At 42.0% G+C, this 27,038-nt stretch overlaps 1 protein-coding gene across 3 annotated transcripts in view; it reads right to left on the bottom strand.

Annotated features, from left to right (window-relative positions):
- The window catches only part of LOC122553415 (protein phosphatase 1 regulatory subunit 37), a 266,984-nt gene that overhangs the window by 207,811 nt on the left and 32,135 nt on the right, over positions 1-27,038 (bottom strand). For 2 of the 3 annotated variants that reach the window (XM_043697155.2, XM_087989667.1), the window contains exon 4: positions 3,351-3,396. In XM_043697155.2, coding sequence (XP_043553090.2) covers positions 3,351-3,396 — 46 coding nt within the window. Of the gene's footprint in view, positions 1-3,350; positions 3,397-4,115; positions 4,335-27,038 lie in introns of those variants that run through there. The other variant, XM_087989666.1, reaches the window with a different exon arrangement.

Genomic DNA, 27,038 nt, shown 5'->3' with positions numbered 1-27,038 from the left:
TAAAACACTCACAAATGACTTTCTGTTTTAGTTCTTTGTCATCTTGATTCTTCATTCTGATTTCCAGAGATAACGGTCATATCCTTATATTGTAACAATGCCATTCTTAATAACAGTGCTAAAACTCCATCGTTACTTAGAGGACTTCCCATCTTCCTAAACGTCATGTATTCGTGAATATTTTTGTCCCAATATTTGCAGTAGAGCATAGAACATTACAGTGCAATACAGGCCCTTCAGCCCTCGATGTTGTGTTGACCTGTGGAACCAATCTGAAGCCTATCTATCCTTCACTATTCCATTTTCATCCATGTGTTTATCCAATGACCATTTAAATGCCCTTGAAGTTGGCGAGTCTACTACAGTTGCAGGCATGACATTCTATGCCCTTACTACTCTCTGAGTAAAGAAACTATCTCTGACATCTGTCCTATATCTATCACCCCGGAGAGGAAAGTGAGGACTGCAGATGCTGGAGATCAGAGTTGGAAGTGTGCTACTGGAAAAGCACAACTGGTCAGGCAGCATCCGAGGAGCAGGAGAGTCAACATTTCCGGCATAAGCCCTTCATCAGGAATGAGGCTTGTGGTCGGGCTGATAGATAAATGGGATGGTGTTGGGGTTGGGGTTGGTGGGAAGGTGGCTGGGAAGGTGATAGGTGGATGAAAGTGAGGGAGAAGGTGATAGGTCAGAGGGGGGAGTGATGGACAGCTCTGGAGGGCGGTGCCGAATTGGAGGCTTTGGGCTAGGATAATGTGCAGGATGGGGAAATGAGGAAGCTGTTGAAATCCACATTTATCCTGTGTGGTTGCAGGGTTCCATGGCGGAATATGAGGTGTTTTTTCTCCAGGCGTTGGGTGGTAACGGTTTGGCGGTGGAGGAGGCCTAGGACCTGCATGTCCTTGATGGACTCGGAGGGGGAGTTGAAATGTTCAGCCATGGGGCGGTGGGGTTGGTGGGTGCAGGTGTCCCAGAGATGTTCTCTCAAATGGTCTGCAAGAAGGTGTCCTGTCTCCCCGATGTAGAGGAGACCACACCGGGTTCAATGGATGCAGTAGATGACATTGGTAGAGGTACAGGTCTGGTAGGCTTAAAAATAGATAATTCATCAGGGTCAGATAAAATATATCACATGCTATGAGTGAGTCAATAAGGATGGCGCTGGAAAAGCACAGCACGTCAGACAGCATCAGAGGAACAGGAGAGTCATCATTTTTGGCATAAGCCCTTCATCAGGAATGCTATTGAGTGAGGCAAGTAAGGAAAAGCATGGACACTAGCATTAATTTTCAATTCCTCTCTGGCCATAGGAAAGGTGCCAGAGGACGAGAGGACAGCCAATGTTGTACCATTGTTCAAGAAGGGAGCCATAGATTAACACAGAAACTACAGGCCCATCAGTCTAAACTTGGTGGTAGAGAACTTTGGAAACCAATTCTCAGGGATGTAATTAACCTGATGGGCTTGCTCATACTTCGTCGACAGAATACTTTTTCTGAGATCTTGCTATATTGTTGGTACCAACATGGACTTTGGGCATTGGATCCTCCTCCATCCATTTCAAATTCCTCTCCAGGCCTGAGTGCATGTCCCAGCACTAGGTAGGGAACACAGTCTTTTGGACCCTCACTCTTGGCTGCAAAGAACCATGTTAGTCCCCATGGCCATGTTGTCCACTATTACCACTACTAACCTATTAACTCCTCCACCCATCAGAATGGTTTCTTCTACCATGGTGTCATGGTCATTTTACTCAAATCTTCTGTCACCACTACTTTTATCTGTAAAGACTGCAAGAACCTCAAACCTGTTGAACAATTGCAATGGTCAAAGCTACTCCACCATACTTTCTTCATGCCCTGACTTATCTTACTCAGTGTGCCTGTGCCTGACCACTGACCAATACAGAAGACCCTACTCTAAGGGATATTGACCTTCCCCTGAAATGAAATACCCAAGCAACCTCCCTGTGCAGTGTCTACAGCTCTGCTTTTAGCTTATAAGTTCTGGGTTGAAGAATTTGAGCTGCTAATACTTACTGTAGACCTGTTTGCCCTAGATTATACTGGCATCCAGGTATTCCCATGTCCTGTAGTCACAGCACATCATCTATCTGTCATCTTGAATGTATTAATTGACTAATGATTTTTACGCAGTTAATGTAGAATTGCTAGACTCCACATCTCCCCAATAATTACAGTCAGCGCTAAATGCTAGCTTCCCAATTACATTTTTTTTTCTGTGATGTGTCACTTTTGATTTCTTTCTTCCCACAATATATGGTCACAGACTGAGCCTTGACGTCAAACCCAGTCTCAAACCCAACCCAGCCCTGCTAAAACCCAGGCCAGCCTCAGCCCAAAAACCCAGCTCTGTCCCAACCCCAGTTCCTGGTCTGTGCTTGGCCCAGAGCCAACACATTTCCTAGCTCTGCACTGACAAGGTGTTTCCCAAGTCTCCCTTGCCTGTACACTGCTTCTTGGGTCCCCTCTACCTACACAATGTTTCTCAGGTCTCCCCTGTGAAATCCACTAATGATAGATAGATAGATTCCCTACAGTGTGGAAACAGGCCCGTTAGCCCAAGTCCACACTGACCCTCTGAAGAGTAACTCTCTGACTAATGCACCTATCACTATGGGCAATATAGCATGGCCAACTCACCTTCCCCGCACATCTTTGGACTGTGTGAGGAAACCAGAGCACCCGGAAGAAAGCCATGCAGACACGAGGAGAATGTGCAAACTCCACACAGGCAGTTGCCCAAGGCTGGAATCGAACCTGGGACCTTGGTGCTGTGAGGCAGCAGTGCTAGTCACTGAGCCACCGTGCCGCCTAAATTATATCTGTTAGCATAAGAGCTATTAACGTGTTACACTACCTCCCCCATCCAATCTTTCATTTTACCATAGCTCTGGACACTTTTAATTGCCTTGTGTGGACTCCTGTGATTACTATTTTTACTATTGTGGGCCTTTTGTCAGTGTTTGCTGGGATCCTCAGTGTAGAACTCAAGGACCACCATCACCATTGTAAATATCACACTGGGGTCTGGGTGCTTTTGACGGATGAGCCCTGTAAACCATGCTTTGCGAAATAATGAAGATTTATTGATTTATACAATATACAGAGAGCAGAACTCCACAAGAACTTTCTTTCCTGAGGTCTCAGCTCCATGCTTTGGGGCATCAGCTGACATCATAGATGATAACTCACTCCCCTTAATGGCATTAAAGTCATTAGCCTCTTATGTTACTCAACAGGCTGTATTTCAAAGGAAATTTTAGTGCACAATTTGCTAACCAGTACCTGTGGAGTTAATAGAAAATACTGTTAAAAATATTAACTTACCTTTCAGATCTAAACATTTGATCCTATGATGTACCTCTGTAATCTTCTGGAAAACAAAAAGAAAACTTGCATTTGTAAAGCTCTTTAAAGTCAATGGAGAACTTTTTAAAAATACGGTCACTGTCATAATGAAGGAATTTACCAGTGAATGTGTCTTCAGCAAACAGTGGTGGGTAATGGCTGTTCTTTTGTGCCATTGATTGAGGGTTAGAATTGACTGACTCATTGAGAGCAACTTACCTACTCTGCTTCAAATGATGCCATCAAATTTTTAGCATCTACCTGAGAAAGCAGTTCGGGCCTGTGTTTAACCTTTCACCCAAAAGATGCATCACTGCCCAGGCATAATTTTGGTTGAGGACACCACTTAAGATTTTCTCGAGGGCTATATTTTAAAAATAATTCTCAAGGGCTACTTTTTTTTGTTTTCATCCTCATTACTCTCATTATTATGTGATATAGTAATTGATTAATGTTACCTTGCTAATGTCTGTTGACACATGGGGTATTCTGTTTCACACAGAAGCAAAATGTGAATAATTTATCAAAATCCCCCGAAATTATTAAAGCCACAGCACAGAAGGAAAACATTGACTTCCTAGACATCCTCAGTATTTAAAGTGATGCAAGACAATGCACCATAAGTTAGAAACAGAAGTTTATTTTCTCCCAATATAGGCAAAAGGTGGGCTACACCTGTACTGTACCTGTACTGAGAAGGAGAGACAATCTTATTGAAACGTACAAGATTCTGGGGAACTTTACCTGGTAGATACAGAGAGATTGTTTCACATTGTGGGAGAGTCCAGCACCAAAGGACATTGTCAGCATAGCTTTGCAAAAAAAGGTAGAAACATTTGCAGTAATCTTCAAACAGAAGTACCAAGTGGATTTTGCATCTCACCCTCCTCCAGTGGTCCCCAGCATTGCAGATGCCAGTTTTCACCCAAATCAATTCATTCCAGTGTAATGTCAATAAATGTCTAGAGGTACAAAAGCTATGGACCCTACAATAGTACTGAAGACTTGTGCTCTACAACTTGCCGCACCCATACTCAAGCTGTTCCAGTATAGTTACAATAATGGCATCTACCCAACAATGTGGAAAATTGTCTAGGTATGTTTTGCACACAAAAAGCAAATCTAACCTGGCCATGCAAATACAAACAATGATTATCTCTAATAAGAGACAATCTAACCATCTCCCCTTGACCTTCAGTGCCATTACCATCACAGAATTCCCTACTAACAACATTCTGTAGGTTGTCATTGATCAGAAAGTCAGCTGGACTCATTATCAATGCAAGAGCTACATGGCCACAAGAGCAGGTCAAAGATTAGGAATACTGCAACGTATAATTCAAAGCCTGTCCACCATCTGCAAGGCACAATTGGAATACTCCTCATCTCCTTCCTGGAATGGTGCAGCTCCATCAATACTCAAGAAGCTTGCCACCATCCAGGACAACATAGGCCACTTGATTTGCACTATACCCACAACCATCCATTCCCTCGAGCATTAATGCTCAGTAACAGCAGTGTGTACTATCTAGAAGATGCACTGCACACATTTGCCGAAGATCCTTAAAAACCATTTTACAAGCGCAAAATCACTTCCATTAGGAAGGACAATGGCAGATACATGGGAATACCACCACCTGCAAATTTCCCTCCAAGTCATTTGCCATCCTGACTTGGAAATACATTGTTGTTCCTTCACTATCACTGGGTCAAAATCCTGGAGTTCTCTCCCTAATGGCACTGTGGGACTACCTACAGACATGGATTGCAGTGGTTCAAGAAGGTAGCTCACCATCACCCTCTCAAGGGTATCTAGGGACGGGTAATAAATACGGGCAAGCCAGTGACACCCACCTCCCATGATAGACTTAAAAAATCAGAGTAAGGAGTTGCCCATTTAAGACAGACATGAGGAATAATTTTTTGTATCAGAATTATTTTCCTCGGAGGACTGTAGAGTTGATTAAGTATATTCAAAGCTGAAGTTGACAGATATATAACCAGTAAGATTATGGACAAAGAGCAGGAATGTGGAGTTAATACAACATAACATAAGAATTAGGAGCAGGAGTAGGCCATTTGGCCCTTTGGGTCTGCTCCGCCATTCAATAAGATCATGGCTGATCTTTTCATGGCCTCAACTCCACTCACCCGCCCTCTCACCATAACCCTTAACTCCCTTATTTTCAAAAAATTATCTGTCTTAGCTTTAAAATGCTTGCTGATGAAGCCTCAATACTTCACTGGGCAGGGATTTCCATAGATTCACAAACCTCTGGGTGTAGAAGTTCTTTCTCAATTTGGTCCTAAATCTCTCCCCAAAATTTTGAAGCTACGTCCTCTTGTCCTAGTTTCACCTACCAGTGGAAACATCCTCTGTACTTCTATCTTATTTATTCCCTTCATAATTTTATAAATGTTGATAAGATCCCCCCTCATTCTTCTACATTACAATGAATATAATCCCAGTGCACTCAGTCTGTCCTCATAAGCCAACCCGCTCAACTCCGGAGTCAATCTAGTGAACCTACTCTGCTCCCACTCTAGTGCTAGTACATCATTTCTTAAATAAGGATCCCAAAAAAGCATGCAGTACTCCAGGTGTGGCCTCACCAGCACCCTATACAGCTGCAACATAACCTTTCTGCTTTTAAACTCAATCCCTTTAGCAATGAAGGACAAAATTGCACTTACAAACCAACCTTCTGTGATTCATGCAGTTGATAATGATCAGCCACGATCTATTGAATGGCAAGGTAAACTCAATGGGCTGAATTGCTCACTTCTGTTCCTACATCTAATGATCTTACACACAAAATGTTATCACTCATATCATAACCTATACTGGTCAAGTCGCAGCTAATGTATTTGCTTTAATAATCAGAAAGCTGGAAATCTCTAAGTGGGCAGTCATAACCCTTTTTGCTGCATGTCAGATGTCAGTCTCAGATTTAAATTTATGCATTTTACAAATTGTGCAATTGAGACAGTGCTCATTATAAGACTTTCCATTCCATTTTTTTCCATTTGGTAGCTCCTGAATATGTGTAGCCCTCTTGTCCTCCTGCACATTGCATCCTCCCTGACTTTCTCCACCTTCAACCTCCTAGTTTCCTCCCTATAGCACCTTATGGCCTGTCCATCATAGAACATAGATCATTACAGTGCAGTACAGGTCCTTCGGTCTTCGATGTTGCGCCAACCTGTGGAACCAATCTGAAGCCCATATCCCACTTCATTCTCGTCCATATGTCTATCCAATGACCATTTAAATGCCCTCAAAGTTGGCGAGTCTAAATCATTCTCCCCTAATTCACTATTTTTTTCTCTCATTCCTTTTGTCGCCTCCTTGCCTCACATTATCTCCCTTATGATTTGTTTGTCACCACCACTCTACTCATGCATCACTCATCTGTCTCCCATCTCCTGTTATGGCATACCCATCTCCACCAACTCCTCCAAACTTGTCAGCTTCCTGACCCACCCACCTTTTTTACAACCTCATTCTTCAGCATTCTCAACTTCCCACACACTGTGGACTAAACTGATATGCAGACAGCCACTGGGAAAAAGTAGACCTCTGGCTCCCCCTCAATACTGCATGGCAACGTTTGACCTTAAATATAAAATAGACTTTGAGTTCTTACTAGATGCTTAGCAAACATCTCTGTTTTAGAGTAAGAACCAGTTCCTGACAGGTGAGTAAGTTAGAAGAAATAAATCAGCACCTCCTTTCCCTCTTCCACTAACCCCCTTACTTATCCAACTCTCAACATTGCATTCAAAGTCACACTGAGATACCCTCTATTCATATTATGATGACGCTGTTCCTTTAACAAAGGTATGCTGTCCTTGGTTTTTTTTCCAGAGAGGTCATAAAAGACACAGACTCTGAAAAGTCTGGGATTGAAGGGTTTCAGGGCCAATTTGTTTACAGCTAACAGATACTGCAACAGGCAGAAGGCTTTCAAGTTAAAAAAAAATCATATGTACAATGTAAGGGAAGTGGCCAGTTCTCCCAGCTCAGCTTTTCTCTCCTGAAGAAGGGCTTATGCCCGAAACATCAATTCTCCTGCTCCTTAGATGCTGCCTGGCCTGCTGTGTTTTTCCAGCACCACATTTTTCAACTCTGGTACTCCAGCATCTGCATAGCTCACTTTCTCCTAGTTGATCTTTTCTCTGGTTTGGTTTGGTTTTTGGCAGTAGTGTAGAAAATGTTATTGGACCCAAAGAAACAGGTTCAGGCTGGTACTCTGACTTTTCTCCTCTAAGAACCTGTGTTTGATTTTACCTTTTGTGCCAAAGGATGTTTATGGGGATTGTTGCAAGTGTTTGGAATAGCATCATTAAATTGGGATGATCAGTTGGATTTTTGGATAGATTAAATTATTCAGTATTCTGTTTTCTTTGTTGTATGTTTCATTCAGTAATCTTGTAAAAAAATTGTTTTGTTTAAAACTAAGTGGTTTGACCAGCTGCATTTCCCCTGGAATATCCACTGTACACCTGCTTAAAATAACTAGCAAAGTTAGGTTTGGGCTATCTTCTTGAAATGTTTTGAGGGATCTGGCTTGGTCCATAAGAATACCTCTGAAACTAAAGAGTTTTCTCAGCCCCAGTTACAGAAAATCAGTTTACACTTGGTTTATTTAATTAAATAACGTCAGTTGGTCTCAGGTAGGGAGTTTATATAGAGGGAGCTTTAGCCTGGATGAAATTTAGAGTCTGAATAGTAAATTGTAGTCAAATATTAAATGTGACAGACAAACAAAATTAGATTTTGCCACAGAGACTAAGAATCCCCTTACATAATAATACACAATACTATTCAAAATTATTCTGTGTCCGAAATCACACTGAGATGCTTCCGAAGAGTTAGTATAATCCCAGGTTTAGAAACAGCAGTCTAAGGTAGTTCGCTTTTAATGAATTAAGTTCAGCTGTTCTCAAGTACACAGCTTGTATATCCCCTGTTTAAGCCTGTGTGAAATTTTAAATTTAAATAACAAATTACAGTTAAATATCAAATATGAAATACAAAAAAAATGGATTTTTTGAAAGAAACTGAAATTTTCTTCCTCACACAACTCTCAACACTCTTCAAAGTCACACTTGGAATAATTTTTCTTCCAATTGATTCCACCAAGGCAGATTAATTGGTAATTTGTTGATCTAATTTGCTGTATAAAAGTTGTCTTTCATGGTTTCTTGCAGAAAACAAAATATTGCATGTTTTTTTTAAGCTGTGAAGTAATTTGGGTCTTTAATCTTAAATTCTATTATTCATTTCCTTCACTCTGCCCAAACTGTTACTTTGAGTTTGGGGCAAGAATTTCTCAATGGTGTGTGTGCTTTATATGCATATTACCATTAAAATGTGGAAACTGATATGCACCGTAATCTTTCTGTTTTGAAATACTTGTGGTCAAGAAAGCTTCTGGTTGATAAAATAATATTAAAATGCCTAAATACAAATGTGTTAACTGGAAAACACTGTAGATATGAATATTTAGCTGAAGCATAAAACAGGGAAAAAGTCTCCTTATTTATCCACCTATTTTATCTTCCAATGTTTTTCACTCCTAAAGTATTGTACTAAAATTATGGCATTTATTGTTGTCTGCCCAAAACATTTCTGGATAGCTAGTGTTTCTGAGTAATAGATTTCTGAACTAGAGATACTACAATGTACGCACAATTTGATTTCCTGTAACTTTAAAGATGATAAATAAGAGGAATGCATGGCTCAATTGGATCTGTATTCACTGGAGTTTAGAAGAATGGGAGAGAATCACAATGAAATGTATAACATTCTGATAGAGCTTGATGGACTGGATGTAGTAATGATGCTCCTCCTGGCTGAAGCATCTAGAACAGACAATGTGAAGCAAGCGAGTTAGGACTTAGATGAGAGGAAGTGCCATCACTCACACCATAACAAACCTGTGAAATTCTCTGCCACAGAAGACTGTGGAGGCCAAGTCAGTGAGTGTATTTAAGAAATGATAGCATTCTGGACACTAAAATCATCAAGGAGTTTGGGGGGGACGGGGGTGGAAGCACAGGAGTATGACATTGAGATAGAGGATCAGCCATGATCATATTGAACAACAAAGCACGCTCAATTGCCAACTCCAGCACCTATTCCCTATGTTTCTATCGTAAAGTTACAATGGAAGATCGGGAGAACTCACTGGAGGTGTATAGTCAACCCAAAACATCGACTTCTCCACCTCCTGATGCTTGCCTGGCTTGCTGTGTTCTTCCAGCCTCCTGCTTGTCTACATCATCTACCGCCTCCAACCTCATAGTCCCACAACCCCGCACCGCCCGCTTCTACCTCCTGCCCAAAATCCACAAATCTGACTGCCCCGGCCAACCCATTGTCTCAGCCTGCTCCTGCCCCACCAAACTCATCTCTGCATACCTCGACACGGTCCTGTCCCCCTTAGTCCAAGAACTCCCCACCTATGTTCGGGACACCACCCACGCCCTCCACCTCCTCCATGATTTTCGCTTCCCCGGTCCCCAACGCCTTATCTTCACCATGGACATCCAGTCCCTGTACACCTCCATCCCCCATCACGAAGGACTCAAAGCCCTCTGCTTCTTCCTTTCCCGCCGTACCAACCAGTACCCTTCCACTGACACCCTCCTTCGACTGACTGAACTGGTCCTCACCCTGAACAACTTCTCTTTCCAATCCTCCCACTTCCTCCAAACGAAAGGAGTAGCCATGGGCACCCACCTGGGCCCCAGCTGTGCGTGCCTCTTTGTAGGATATGTGGAACAGTCCATCTTCCGCAACTACACTGGCCCCACCCCCCACCTTTTCCTCAGCTACATCGATGAATGTATCGGCGCCGCCTCGTGCTCCCACGAGGAGGTTGAACAGTTCATCCACTTCACCAACACCTTCCACCCCGACCTCAAATTCACCTGGACAGTCTCAGATTCCTCCCTCCCCTTCCTCGACCTTTCTATTTCTATCTCAAGCGACTGAATCAACACGGACATCTACTACAAACCGACCGACTCCCACGGCTACCTGGACTACACCTCCTCCCACCTTGCCCCCTGTAAAAACGCCATCCTATTCTCCCAATTCCTTCGACTCCGCCGCATCTGCTCCCAGGAGGACCAGTTCCAAAAATGTACAACCCAGATGGCCTCCTTCTTCAAGGGCCGCAATTTCCCCCCCGATGTGGTCGACGATGCCCTCCACTGCATTTCTTCCACTTCCCGCTCCTCCGCCCTTGAGCCCCGCCCCTCCAACCGCCACCAGGACAGAACCCCACTGGTCCTCACCTACCACCCCACCAATCTCCATGTACAGCGTATCATCCGCTGTCATTTCCGCCACCTCCAAACGGACCCCACCACCAAGGATATATTTCCCTCCCCTCCCCTATCAGCGTTCCGTAAAGACCACTCCCTCCGTGACTCCCTCGTCAGATCCACATCCCCCACCAACACAACCGCCACTCCCGGCAACTTCCCCTGCAACCGCAGGAGGTGCAAGACTTGCGCCCACACCTCCCCCTTCACCTCCCTCCAAGGCCCCAAAGGAAACTTCCATATCCGCCACAAATTCACCTGCAGCTCCACACACATGATCTATTGCATCCGCTGCACCCGATGTGGCCTCCTCTATATTGGGGAGACAGGCCGCCTACTTGCGGAGCGTTTCAGGGAACACCTCTGGGACACCCGGACCAACCAACCCAACCACCCTGTGGCTCAACACTTCAACTCCCCCTCCCACTCCACCAAGGATATGCAGGTCTTTGGACTCCTCCATCGCCAGACCACAACAACACGATGGTTGGAGGAGGAGCGCCTCATCTTCCGCCTAGGAACCCTCCAACCACAGGGGATGAACTCGGATTTCACCAGTTTCCTCATTTCCCCTCCCCCCATCTTGTCTCAGTCAAATCCATCGAACTCAGCACCGCCTTCCTAACCTGCAATCTTCTTCCTGACCTCTCCGCCCCCACCCCAGTCTGATCTATCACCCTCACCTTGACCTCTTTCCACCTATCGCATTTCCAATGCCCCTCCCCCAAGTCCCTCCTCCCTACCTTTTATCTTAGCCTGCTGGACACACTTTCCTCATTCCTGAAGAAGGGCTTATGCTCGAAACGTCGATTCTCCTGTTCCCTGGATGCTGCCTGACCTGCTGCGCTGTTCGAGCAACACATTTTCAGCTACATCATCTATAGAAAAGCCAGGGTCAAAGGGTTGGTCTTGTGAGAATCAAATTTATGTAAGTGTCAAGATATATTGCTTAATAGAAAAGGTCCGCAGTAATATAATTGAAGTCAGGACAGTGAAATAACTGCAGAAATAGTTAAGATAGTAAGAAAATATAAATTCAGAGGAGCGAAAAATTTTTCATCGCATCTGTTGCATGCGTGCTGTAATACTAACTTATGGGATTATTCTGTAGAGCGGCTCAGAAGAAACGTCTTGTTAATTTGTCATGTCTCTTGTCCTGCCTGCACCCAGAGCTTTCTTTTCATCCTAGCCTATCACTTCATAATCTCCAATTCTTTCAGCTTCTGCAAAGTCTGCTGATGGCTTGAGAAGCATTTAAAGGTCTTGCAAAACATTCTTGTGCACATCCTTGTTATTCTTTTAATTGCCCCCCAACTTTAAATTTCACAGATGTCATTCCCAGACTGTTGTGAGTTTGCATCAGGAGTTAATAATTGTGTAAATGAAGTCATCTATAAAATTTAACCAATATATTCACTCACAAATCTTAGACTGACTAAATTAGAACCGGCTCCCAACAGAATCAAGACTTGTCTGTCTGATCTTTTATATTATGTAGCGGTACTGTGATAAATAGTTTGTGGATTATTCGAATATTAATTCCAAACCTATGATTGCTATTTCCGATTCCTTAAGCTATCCCAGCTTCCATTTATTTCCTACAACCATAATAAAATATCACCTGATCATTCCTTTCAAACAAAGAGCACCTATTTGCTGTCTAATACTTGGGCAGCCACTTCCTTATATGTTGTACATTTCAAGTACCTTAATTTTTGTCACTGTACAATACAAAATTAAGCTCTTCACTTCACCATGCCCTTTCAAATATAGCCCTCTACATATCTATTTGAGGCTTTTTGTAACCTGAACGTGGAAACTATTGTACATGAGGGTGGGGAGTGATGGTGTTATGTCGGAAAGGAGGGTGGAGCAGATAGGTGGGGAGTAAGACAGGACAGGTACGACAATTCAAGAGGGTGGATCTGGGATAAGATGAGAAAACTGGTGAAATCGACATTGATCCCATATGGTTGGACTCATCTTCTGCCTTGGTTCCATCACCATCACCCCCACCTTCAACTACCTATCGCATTCCCAGCTACCCTCCCTCAACCTCCACCCCAATTATCTCTCAGCCCTCTTGGGCCATCATACCCATTCCTGGTAAAGAGCTCATGCTCGAAATGTCGACTCTCCTGCTCCTCGTATGCTGCCTGACTGGCTGTGCTTTTCCAGCACCACACATTTCGGTACAGCCATTTTAAAATGGTTGACTCTTCACTCACTCTGAAATGATATTGTAATTCAGTTCATGGGCAATTAGGAATGGACAATAAACACTGATCTTGCCAGTGGTGCCCACATCCCATGAAACAATAACAAAAAAAGGTTCTGTCCTGCATGAATAAAAAGCAATATATTGTGGAGCTATATAACTAAATAATGCTACATTTATGTAGGTATTGATGTGAATGCTCGTAGTTGTGGAATTTTCAGGTACTTTATTTTCATCACTTACTACTCTTTGAAGGCAAAATTTCTCCTCTCCTCCCTTCTGTCATTCTGTGATTAACTTTAAATTTATGCCCCATAGTTATTGACCCTTAATGCTCAGAGAAATGGATCCTTTGTATCCACACACTCTACAACCCTCATAATATTATGCACCTCAATGACAATTCCCTTCACCTGCCTCTACTGTTGTCCAGAAAATACCCAGTCTATCCCATCTTTCCTCGTAACCAAAATTCTCCAGACATGGAACCAACTTGACAAATCTCCTCTGCACCCTTTTTAATCTCTTGCATCCGTAGTGCAATGCACAAATCAGAAACGTACACAGTACTCCAGTTGTTGTCTATCCAGTGTTTTATACTGCATACCTACTCTGCTTTTATCCACCCTGCTTCAACCAATAAATGAAGATATATCAGTTTATCTTTAGGAGTTTATCTCCAGGTCCTGTGACCTACAGGAATCTGTGATCAGCGCTCCAAGGTCCCTCTGTTACTCTACACTTCTCAGTATCCTACCATTTAATATTTATCCCCTGGTTTCTTTGCCCTCCCCAAATGACTTCACACTTCTATGGACTGAATTCCATTTGTCACGTTCCTGAGAAGCTGACCAATCCACCAAAACCATGCTTCATTCTACAGCTTTGTGCCTATCAACCGTATAACCACTTTCTATATCATTTACAAACTTTATTTAATTATGTCCCCCACATTTAAGTAAAAATAATTGATACATATCATAAACAGCAAAGAGACCTATACTGAGCTTTGCTACAACCCCAATGGGAAAAGGCTTACTGGACATTTTGATTCCAACTTTTCACTTAGCCTCAGATCACTTGGATTCTTACTTTTCAGTTTGCACCGAATGTTTTCAGCAAAACCTGAGCTCATCTTGTCAATCTGCACATCGCTGAGCGAGCAAGGTACATTGCCAGAGCGCCCCAATTCCATTTGGTATAAAATATGCAGTGTTTCTGTGGTGTCCACACAATCTTTAATAACCTATGTTTTCTGTTTGTTTTAACTAACCCTTGATTTACCTTTCCTGGCTTCAGGACATTTCAACTTTATCACTTCCATATGACTAAAATAAAGCAGTACAAGCAATAATTCAGAAGTACGGCTGTGGGACAACACCAGAGCAGATTGGCACTCCACAGAGTTAATGTCAGACAGCAAGGCATCATTACGTGCCAATGTATTCAACAACTCAATAATTCACGATCATTCATGCCATCCTCCTGTTTATAAGTGTTGAAGATTTTAATCAAAACATGTTGACAAATGTCAACTTTCTGGGACTCTTCGTATATCCTCAGAAATAAAGGTGTTTATATGAAGGATGGCAACTATGTCAATGTTAACAACTTTACAATGGTGCTAATGATGTCAAAGTATATAGTAGAATTCACTGGTGCTATCAATTAAACTGAACCAGCATTCCCTTCAGGATAATTCCAACATTAGTTGACACTGTGTAAACCCAACTGACATTTTCCTTCTGCTGAAGTGCATATTGAAATATTAGTACAGAACCATAAAGTACTGTAAAGTATGCTTAAGTATTAGTGACTTAGCCTCTTCCACCTACAGAATGATCTCACGCCACTGTTTGTTCGACATACAAAGCAATATGTATTTTGATAGGAAAGGTCTCAACGTATAAATCTGTCAGATAAGTAGCCTCATTATCTGATTTGTAAAGCAATAATCCTCACTTTGCTGTCTGTTTAATTGACATATATGTATCTCCAATAACCTACAGACAACTACCTGTGGCAAGCACACAACAAGCTCTTGAAGAATACTTTGAAGTTCCACATATTTCATTTCTGACACATTTTCCAAGGATCCATGAATTCCCTGAGTAATTCCCTGGAGCCTAATATGACAAACCTTTCTGTTTCCTGGGTTGGAAGTTCATGTATTAATGGACAAGTTGTGCATTAATTGAGTGAACCAGAGCATAATTACTGGTTTACCAACTTCTTACAAGGAGTCACATGTCGAGAAATTGCTTGCAATTCTGAGATCTTGTTAACTTAAGGAAATTATACATCCAAATAATGGATAGCTACCATTCATATAATATATTCTGAGATTAGGTATAGTAGGGCTGAATGATATTAATTATGACCTCATTAATGTCCCTGTTCAGCAGCTTTGTGACACTTCTTTTCTTTTCAGTCTCTATTCGCTGGCAGCGCAGACTGAGATTGATGAATTAAGTGCCGCAACCAGGACAATTTTGTGTTGTGGACTCATGTCCATCGGGAACTGAATTGAGGCTCAGTTTAGATTGGCTTAATGTTACGGCTTTCCTAATGTGGTCTGCATTGACTCCATTGCCAGATCAGAATGACAATGAATCCCTAAACTTGTTTAGTAGAGTGAGCTTCAAAGAAATCTCATACAGAAAATGATGATTTAGTCAGTAAAATGCACGCCAGCATGCTATAAGCTGTAAAAATTAATTTCTCCACAGGGCTGAATATTTCTGCTTCAAAAGTCAATATATATGCAGGCACATACAGTAATAGCTCCTTTATTGCAATAATGCATGAATTATTTAAACAACATGACCTTTTTATCATGTATCCTTTGAAAGAAACACATTGAAGATGTAAATTTGAAGCTTATTATTATGCAAATATATTCATTGTTAACAATTAGCAATTAAACCTGCAGTGTCTACAAAGAGCAGAGCCAAAATTAGCAACTTAATTTATCATTACAAAATTAAAACGTACACAAAATTTTTAAATGGCCATCATAATATTTCTACTACTTTTCTGTGTTGTATGCAAAACCTCACACTAAACTGGAACCACCTTAGTACACAACATTTCTGTTAAGTCTTGTTTAATATGAATCTGTAGTCACTTGTCACAAATGTAATTAATATACTGTTCAGTTAAAAAGTGAATGTGCGCCACACAACATTTCTAAGGACATTTACTTCCAACTGCAGTTTTAACTGTTTCTTCTTCCATTTGGATTTCCCACTACTCTCCAGCCATTATTATTATCCTACAGCTGTTTGCCCATAAACATTCATCTACTGGGTAAGAATAAGTTCACTCTTACATGCAATGGTGCGCAAACAACTCTTCTGCAAATTTGACTACAGAGTGACAAAATCTAGCTTCAGTTGCGGATCAGTCAAGATAACAATTAAGTGCAAGCCCCCTGCATTTGGAGTTCAATGATCTGTGACTAAAAATACCAGTCATTTCTAGTATAGTAATTTGTATTCAAGTTAATTTCGAAACATGTAACCACTTGCAAGTGACTACTTCATAAATGACTATGTGAAACTGTGAGAATGGAAAATTTCATACAATCTCCATCTACAAACTTGAGCCTAACTCAAATGAAATATGGCTTCTGGGTTTATGACTTTAAAACTGTATTTTAAAATATAACTGTCGTCTTTTCACAATTATTAATGTTGAATATAAAATTTAAATTAAATTCGCAACTGATAAGCCTCCTGGATAAACTTCAACTGCTCTCTAAAATATGGTTTATTTTGCTATTTTCAGAAGTTTATTTCAAACTGTGTCAAGCCTAACAGCCTGCAGGTGTTGCAGTTCCCAACAGTGACACCTACAGACAGCTGGTCTTAGCGCAATATTGAAACGACAAGAAAAGGAAATGCATATGTATTTAAAATTACATTCCCTCAAAGCAGGCATTTTTTTTTCAAAATTCACTTTAAATATAACTAAGTTCCGAAGTATACTTCAGATTCATACAAACTTTGAATAAAATCTGACCATAAGGTTTTTAGAAATCGCACAATTGTAGAAGTTTCTATCTCAGTACCAAATATTGGTGCATTCTGTTAAAAGAGAATTAACACCAAATTAATTTACAGATGTTAAAAATGTTAACATCATGAATATATAAGTCAAAAAGTATTATAATTTTGAAAGCAGGAAGCCGCCAGCTGCATATCCTTAAAATTATTTGAGGAGGTGTCTAAGTTAAAAATTAAGCGTTGTCCAATAGGCATTAATCATCAGAAAGCACATGATAAAGTTTAAAGAGCAGAGCTTCAAAAGAGGATCAAGAGTTGCATAATAAATGAAATCTGAACTGACAGTGGAAGTTTTTTTCTGCATTGTGGGTGCTATACAAATGTCAGTCAATGTAGTGAAAATGGACATGGCAATATTAAGTAAAACTTGTATTCTACACAACACCGTATGACAGCATTCACTAAATACAACACCAACCACATGCTGCGATTACTGTTAGCATGCAGGCTGCAAATTACTACAGACACCCATAAGATAAATGATTAACAAATACTATTTTATTTTCGAGTAGTTATGTAAAATTTATTGGGTCCATTCGATACTAATAGTGCTCAAAAGTTTGGGACTGATTATGTGGGTGGGTTAATAAATGAAATGCAAGACACAGAAGGCACACAAATGAATAAGGTACTAGGAACTCAACTGGCAAAAGTGGAAAATGAAGGTGTTTTTCGTTACCTTAGAGTCATAGGTTTGTTCAGCATAGAAACAGACGCTGCGGTCCAACTCGTCCATGCCGACCAGATATCCTAACCTAATCTAGTCCCATTTGCCAGCACTTGGCCCACAAGCCTCTAAACCCTTCCTATTCATGATGCCTTTTAAATGTTGCAATTGTACCAGCCTCCACCACTTCCTCTGGCAGCTCATTCCATACACTCATCACAGTCTGTGTGAAAAAGTTGCCCTTAGGTCCCTTTTAAATCTTTCTCCTCTCATCCTAAACCTATGCCCTCTAGTTCTGGACTTGCCTATTTATCCTATCCATGTCCCTCATGATTTTATAAACCTCTATAAGGTCACTCCTCAGCTTCCGACACTCGAGGGAAAACAGCCCCAGCCTATTCAGCCTCTCACAACAGTTTAAACCCTCCAACTTTGGCAACAAGCCTGTAAATCTTTTCTAAACCCTTTTAAGTTTCACAACATCCTTCTTCTAGGAGAAGATCAGAATTGCACACAATATTCCCTATGTGGCCTAACCAATGTGTTGTACAGTGACAACATGACCTTCAAATTCCTACACTCAATACTCTGACCAATAAAGGCAAGCTTGATTGATTTGCTTTTGATTTTATTGTCATACGTACTTTCAGTAAGAATACAGTAAAATACAGTGAAAAGCTTTCATTTGTCACCACAAAACTGTGCCATTTTGAATAATTTAATAAGGAAAAATAAGAAAGATATAGCTTCAACAGAGTCCATTAGTCCTGAACCAGCTCATCACCATCAATGACCCATCGCTATTTGCCCCTTTATCTTAATCAACTTTCAAATAGTTTGAAACATTATTGGACCACATAACATAAGAATATTTAAATACTTAACAAAAACCGAAGGCACTACGGATGCTGGACATCAGAAACTAAAACAGAAATTGCTGGAAAAGCTCAGCGGTATCTGTGGAGAGAAAACAAAGTTAATGTTTTGGGTCCAGTTACTTCAGAAAGCATAATATCTGAATAATTATATTTGCGTCATTCAAATTGCTGAAAATATGACCAATTGGAATTTGGGCAGCTACCTTGTAGACCATTATCAATGTCCATTCAACAGCTACACTCAGAAGGAGGCATTGTTCGAGAAAGCTTCAGGTGTCAGCAGGAACCTGATGTAAAGATCTAAGATTGAGACAGCGATTCCTCTGCCTGTAGATACTGTTTTGAGGGGTGGTGATTCCTCTATTCAGGTAAACCATCTTCCACTTCTCTGTCAGGCAGTATATGGCTGAGGAGAAGTCAGCTGTTATTGCTTATGCTGCTGTTATTGGTGACTGCCCTGCCCTAATCCTTGGCACAGGATTCAAGGTAAAACTGCATTCGCTGCCCTGATGTTGGAGTGACACTGGCAGTAGGGATGTATAGCTGAGGGAGAGGTGTTCAATAGGGTAATCTTTCCAAGAAGTTGACAATCAACTTTCAAACAGCGGAAGTCCCATCTGAGATACAAAGGGCTAAATCCTACATTTTGTGACTAAGTGTGAGTTGTGGTGAGATTTTTGGAGAAATTCTCATCAGGAGGTCTCATGGGATTTCTTATCCCTGTATTACCCTCTGCTTATTTTACCCTACTTGTCTGTCAGCCTAAGTGTGTGTGTGTGTGCTTGTGTGTGTGCATGTGTGTGAGTGCATGTGTTGGGGAGGGGGGGGAGGGTGGTAACAAGGGGATTAGAGCGTTAACTGATGATGTTATATGCCAAAATTTTACCTGTAACTGACAACATGTCTGGACCACTCAGATGCCTCAGTTAAAAAGGCACAACAATGCCTCTTCTTCCTCAGATGGCTTAGGAAATTTGGCATGTCCATAAGGACCCTCACCAACTTTTACAGACGTCCCCAGTAATGCTCCCCTACAACCTCTTCCATGAGGCAGAAGCTACAGAACTCCACAAACACCAACAGGTTCAAGAACAGTTTCTTCCCTGCCATTGTTAGACTGATGAATGGACTGTCTAACTTCAAATACTGTTGATCTTGTTATTGCTGATCTTGCTTTGCACACCTCCTGTGCAGTGTCACCTGTATGTCTCACTCTGTCCAAGCCTTTGATCTCTATGTCTTTGTTTGCTATTATCTGCCTGTACTGATCACAAAACAAAACTTTTCACTGTACTTGTGTACATTTGACTACAGTAAATCAAATCAAATCAAATCAGATGTAGCTAGAGTCTAATTATTGTGAAAAAATGAGTTTTCTTGAATATAGAAACCTGGCCCTTGCTTTCTAGCAACTGGGTCTGAAAGTGAGGAAAATTGGGGAATTTTGCATCCTTGGTAAAACCTTCAATTTTATGAAGACTCTGGGGTGGCACAGTGGCTCAGTGGTTAGCACCGCTGCCTCACAGCTCCAGGGACCTGGGTTTGAATCCTGCCTCAGGTGACTGTTTGTGTGGAGTTTGCACATTCTCCCTGTGTCTGCGAGGGTTTCCTCTGGATGCTCTGGTTTCCTCCCACAGTCTAAAGATATGCAAGTGAGGTGAATTGGCCATGCTAAATTGCCCGTAGTGTTAGGTGCCTGAGTCGGGGTAAATATAGGTAGGGGAATGGGTCTGGATGGGTTACTCTTTGGAGGGTCGGTGTGGACTTCTTGGGCCGAAGGGCCTGTTTCCATATTGTAGGGACTCTAATCTCTAATCGCCATCCTCACCCTCTAGCTCAAATCCTCCAACCCTAGCAACATAGTGCAGCACGATAGCTCAGTGGTTAGCACTGTAGCCTCACAGCACCAGGGACCCGGATTCGATTCACACCTCAGATGACTGTCTATGTGATGTTTGCACATTCTCCCCATGTCTGCGTGGACGTGCCCCAGTTTCCTCCAACAATCCAAAGATGTGCAGGTCAGGTGAATTGGCCGTGCTAAATTGCTCATAATGTTAAGTGCGTTAGTCAGGGCTAAATATAGGGTAGAGGAATGGGTCTGGGTGGGTTACTCTTCAGAGGGTTGGTGTGGTCCTGTTGGGCCAAAGGGCCTGCTTCCTGACTGTAGGGAATCTAATCTGATGCAGCTGAGCTCTGCCATGCAAAAGTAGGCTTCATATATTTGTCGCTTTAATGTCCAGCAGACATGAATTCCATGCTTTTGCCCATCAAATTGATACTGACACTATCTGCCACGAGCATTGTCCTGAACGTTTTCCAGTTGCATTTCACATCTGGGCAATGCCAAGTGATGACAAGCAATGCAGCACATGGTGGAAACTATCGGCACTGGGCTCCACCTGGTCACCAGGTAACAAAACTTCACCCTCTGCCAAGCTTCCATGTACCTCACGCTACCCCAATAAGCCATTTCAAACCATGCCTGCCCATGCGGAGATCCACCATGTTGATCTTCACCTCAAACAGTCCTCCCCCCCCCACCTCAGCTCGGCGATTACACCTTATGCCTCTATGCTCCCCCTGCACAGTCCATTGTGGTGGGTCATTGCCAGTAACCTCTGACATTGTTCTACATACACCCCCACATAGTTTGACGTTTTCCCAATCAGCGTTCTTATTCACACCTCGACAAACACCTCAGCCTTCTACTCCAAAGCTTTGAATCCCTCACCCCTTTTCACCATGATGCCCTCACTGCTCCTACAGATCATCTTTAACCCACCTTAACAATGAACAATGAACAAACAGACCCCCAAGACTGTGTTTGCTCCAGACCTCTGACTGACTTTGATGAGCAGCCTCTTGTCATAACTGACCAGACCCCTGATTACTGTCTGTGCAGCTGACAACACACGATTCCCTGACTGTGGGCAAAGGCCCTCCAGGACTGACCACTGCCCATTCCCCAGACATTTTTGGGTGCATTACCTCACCCTGAATATTCCAAACAGATGCCTGATCACATTCAAGCCCCTGGACTGTCTGTGGACTGTGTTTGTGACTGATGGTACCATGCTGACAATGGTCCACCCCTTGATTGGGCTGAGGATCATCAAACTCCACTCCCCTCACCCTCCCACCTTCCAACATAGCCATTTGGTTTAATAAATATGTTGTGTGTTTGCCACACAGGCAGCTGGCTCATTAGGTTGACGTCCCTGTGTACCATGCAGCAAGGTGTTCCACCACTACCCCACCCCGCCAGCTCGCAACTGATATCTGTATGTGCACAAAACAGCAAGTCACTACAGCAGTAATAAAGGCCTCGAGCTCTGAGTGAAGTGCACCTGACTAACAAGCATGGCAATGGGAAGGTACGCCAAGGCAAGGGAAGGAAAGGTGAGGCATGGGTGATGCGAGAATGTAGGTGACGCTAAGTGAGATAGCATTAAGAGAGCAAGAAAAACATTCTTGAGATGCAGCCTGGTCCAGTCCATGAACTCAGTGCCTCACTCTTTGAGCATTGTGCTCCTGCAGCAGCCTTTCAATGTTCATTGCCATTCTACCCTGCACCAAGTCTCTTCTTCATGCTTCCATTATAGATGAGGATTCATGAATCCTTTCATACAATTTTATATAAATACTAACTACCCACTCACACACACTGAAGCTATAGTCATCCTGACCATTACAGAAGAAAGTAACTCCTTCACCTGTTTAACGACAGCTATTGTTGCAGAAGTACAAAGCACCATTTCAGTCTGAATTGAATAATTTCTTTTTTGAGAACAAATTCAAATGGTTCTCTTAAAAAGACCAAGAGAAAAGTGAGTAAGGAAGAATTTCTAAACTATTATTCAGGGGAATTTTTTTAATCACACTCTTTCTCGGCTCAACAAGGAAAGAAAATTGGGTCTGTTCTGGAACATTTGTTGGATCAAGTTGACAAAGTGTCAATGAGGAAACATTCAAGGAACATGGTTTAGCAAAGCAAGCATCTTAAAGTAAAAATACTTAATTGGAGAAGAGCTAATTCAATAGGGTGGGCACATAATGGACCATGGAAACAATTTTACAGACAAAACTGTTCTGGAAGTATTGGTTGCTTACAGATATGCTGGTTATCGGTAGTGAGCTGTTGGTGGTGGCAGCAGTGGAACGTCTTGCTCTATGGTACGTGGTGGAGCTAGTTGGGTACAATTGAGACAATTTTCCACAAATGGCAGATTTGTCACCATGCCAGAGCATAGAGAGGTAGAGAGTAAGATAAAGCAGAAAATAAGTGCTGTTAAAGAGTGGGTGAGCGATACCTGCTCAATTTTTCTTCTAGAAAATTAAGATGTGACAGCCAAATGTTTTCCTCAGTGCTGTAACTATTCAATGGTACAATAGCTTGAAGCTCATAGAATAGAATTCCTACAGGGTCTTCAGCCCAACAAGTCCACCCCTCCGAAGAGTAACCCACTCAGACTCATTCCCTCTATCCTATATTTGTCCCTGACTAATCCATCTAACCTACTTATCCCTGAACACTATGGGCAATTTAGCATGGTCAATTCACCTAACCTGCACATCTTTGGAATGTGGGAGAAAACCGGAGCATCTGGAGGAAACCCATGCAGCCATCGGGAGAATGTGCTAACTCCACACAGACAGTCACCCGAGGTTGGAATCAAATCAGGGTCCCTGGCGCTGTGAGGCAGCAGTGCTAACCACTGGGATCAGGATTGGGGTACAGAGAAGGGAAAAAAGAAGCACTTTGTATTATTTGCTTCATAGTTAATGAAAACAGAAGCACTGAAATGAAATGATTTGTTGTAATTTAAGCCTCTGCGCTGCTTATCCAGAAACAAAATGAAAAAAACTTCTTATTCCCCCCAGTGACTCAACAGAAAGTGTTCTCAGCCTCGTTCCTGATGAAGGGTTCTTTCCCGAAAGGTTGATTCTCCTGCTCCTTGGATGCTGCCTGACCTGCTGTGCTTTTCCAGCACCCCACGCTTGACTCTGATCTCCAGCATCTGCAGTCCTCACTTTCTCCTTACTTTCATTCTCAGCCTATCCTCAGAAGTTCATGTTTCAGTCCAGGGACAGTGTTACAACAATAAACCTACATGATAGCCAGTTAGCTAATCTCAGTCATAGCACAGTAGGAGAACTAAAAATTACTTTAAATATCTGAATTAAGGAGAAGAGGATTGGCTGGGATTTTACTGATCGCAATCCAATTACATTGGGGCTGCATGGTGGCTCAGTGGCTAGCACTGCTGCCTCACATCACCAAGGTCCCAGGTTCAATTCCAGCCTCAGGAGACTGTCTGTGTGGAGTTTGCACATTCTCCCCATGTCTGCGTAGGTTTCCTCTGGATGCTCCGGTTTCCTCCCACTGTCCAAAGATGTGCAAGTCAGGTGAATTAGACATGCTAAATTGCCCGTAGTGTTAGGTATATTAGTCAGAGGGAAATGGGTCTGGGTGGGTTACTCTTCGGAGGGTCAATGTGGACTAGTTGGGCCAAATGACCTGTTTCCACACTGTAGGGAATCTAATCTAACCTAGAAAATCTAATCTAATCTACATCCAATCCAAGCTACTGTGGGGACAGTGGGTGTGACTCAAGTACATTTACATTGCTCTGTGCTCAAGATACTTATCAATATCCATTGTTCAGGAATTCAAAATAAATAATGGTTACATCAGTAAAGGATTAGACAGCATCAAAAGTCCTTGGAGCCAAATCACAGAAAGAATTCAATGTCTTCATGAGAGGTGAGGAAGTGAATACAGAAACTGCTCAGCATTTGTTATGAGCACACTGCCCCTTTAAATTAGCAATATATTCTCCTAATCTGTCACATCATCTTAACAGTTGCAAAGAGTTATTGCTGCACAATTAGCACTTTGCATCCTCCTTTTTGCATAACTTTTATAGCGAAAAACGGGCAATTTCGTCTGTATGATGTTGGCAAGCTTCTTTCCATATACATCTTTATCTCACCCTATCAATATAATGTTCTATGACTTCTGCTGTCTTTTTTCTTACTAGTTTCCTCTTAAGTGGATCTACACTAGTCTTCTCAGCTATTCTTTGTGGTAGTGAGTTCTACATTCTTGCCACTCTGAGTGAAAATCCTTCCTCTAAATGATTATTAATGAATATATTATATTCACAGCCTCTAATGTTTGGTTTCCCCTAGATGAAAACAACTTCCATCAAACTTACAGTAAACATTAGGAAGAACAGGTGGCAACACCTCCTCCACGATAATCCTCAACACAGGCGCCCCACAAGGCTGCGTACTCAACTCCCTACTGTACTCCTTATAGATTTGGCCTGTGTGGCCGAATTCTGCCCCAACTCCATTTACAGGTTTGTTGATGACACCGCTATTGTAGGTCAAACCTCAGACAATGATGAGACAGAGTACAGGAAACAGATTGAGTGCTTAGCGGCATGGTGTAAAGTCAACAATCTCTCCATCAATGTCAGCAAAACAAAGGAGCTGATCATAGGCTCCAGGAAATGCAGTGGAGAGCATGCCCCTGTCTGCATCAATGGAGCCAAGATGGAGATGGTCGAGAATGTCAAGTTCCTAGGAGTGTTAATTACCAAACATCTGTCCTGTTCTACCCACGTCAATGTGACAGTTCAAGAAAGCACAGCAATGCCTCTAATCCTCAGGAGGCTAAGGAAATTCAGCAAGTCCACAAAGATTCTGAATAATTTTTATAGATGCACCATAGAAATCATTCTATCTGATTGCATTACAGTGTGGTATGGCAAATGCTCTTCCCAAGACTGCAAGAAACTACAGAGAGTTGTGAACACAGCCTAGTCCATCACACAAACCAACCCTCTATCCATTGACTCCATTTATACTTCCCACTGCATCGGGAAAGCAACCAACATAATAAATGACCCCTCCCATCCCAGTTATAGTCTATTCCACTCTCTTCCATCAAGCATAAGATATATAAGTTTGAATACATGTATGAACAGATTCAAGAACAGCTTCTTCCTCGTTGTTATCAGACTTATCAGATTTTTGAATAGACCTGTCAAATATTTTTGATCTCTCCCTCTCTGCACTTTCACTGTGGCTGTAGCACTGTATTATACACTCTGTTCTGCTACCCCGATCTGCTATATATGGAATGCAAATCAACACTTTTCACTGTGTCTTGGTATATGGGACAACAATAAATCAAATAAAACTCTAGCATAATTTTAAAGACTTGGTGAAAAAGGAGCTCCATCCTATTCAAGGGGAGTAGTGAATGCAGGCAATTGAGGACCGTGGCCAATCAAACCCCTTCCAATTCAGGAGCACTAAGACCAATTGTACTTCCATGATAGTGATGACTGCTGAGATCAACCTTCTTCACCTCCTGAACCTTGATCTATTTGATGCAGTAGGCCAGTGGACAGTGCATTCATCAGTCAGCAAAGGTCTCTTAAGTATCTCTCACACTCCTCTCTATCATCTTTTGCACTTCCTGCTGTCCCAACCTGTCCAGAGTGCCAACCTGCCCAGCATTTCCCCAATGCCTTCACTGTGACAAGACATTACCTCCCTCAAAGCCAGATAGATCCTATACCACCATTCCCACACAGTCCTAAACACTTTGCCTGATGTATCTATCACTGCCTTAAAAATGTTCAGTGGCCCCCACCAACCTCTGAAGCAAAGTTTTCAAAAGTAGCACAACTCTCTGCAAGAAAAAAAATCTTACTTCATCTTCGTTCTAAAGAAGCCAACCCCTAATTTTTAATTTTTGGATTCACTGACAACAAGAACCATCCTTTCCATTTTAACTATGTCCAGGCCAATCAAGATATTATACACTGTAATCAAGACATCCCTCACTCTTCTAAACTCCTGTGAAAACAAGCTCAGTTTGTGAAATCTATCCTCATAAGATAACCTACTCATTCCAAGTATAAATCTAATAAACTTGCTCTGAGCTATCTTAATGCTCTCTGTATGAGTGAAAGAGAAGATAAAAAAAATGAAAGATAACAAGACTCAGTACAGTGCAGAATAAATGCAGCAGAGCTCTGAATTAAGTGGAGTGAATGAAAGGGGAAAATGGGAAGCCAACAAGGACAGCACAAACATTGCTGACTGAATGCAAACAGTGTAATGTAGAGGTAAGATCTGAAATCAAACTGATGTATAAACACTATGCCAAATTTGCAATCTCATTTAAACAGAAACATTGACCGGAGAGAGGAATGGAACTGATAGCAAGGGTGATGAGTGTATGGGGCAGAGGACACTTTTTGTCTTTTAAATACTCTACTGAAGGAAGTCATGATTCAACCAAGTCTGAAATTGAAATAAGCTTTAGGCCATGAGGGAAAGTGGGAGACAAAGGATGAGAAAAGGCTACAGAAGTAGAGCTTGTTATCATCACAAATATGAAGAGGCTTACAATATTACTACAGATGAACAGATAGAAAGGGGGAAAATAATCATAGATTCTTAAAGAACTCCAGT

The sequence above is a fragment of the Chiloscyllium plagiosum genome, unplaced genomic scaffold (genome assembly GCF_037043375.1).
Source record: "Chiloscyllium plagiosum isolate Xiang-an unplaced genomic scaffold, Cpla_swu_hap1 HiC_scaffold_8, whole genome shotgun sequence".
NCBI lineage: Eukaryota > Metazoa > Chordata > Chondrichthyes > Orectolobiformes > Hemiscylliidae > Chiloscyllium > Chiloscyllium plagiosum.
This window is presented reverse-complemented; position numbering and strand designations above follow the sequence as displayed.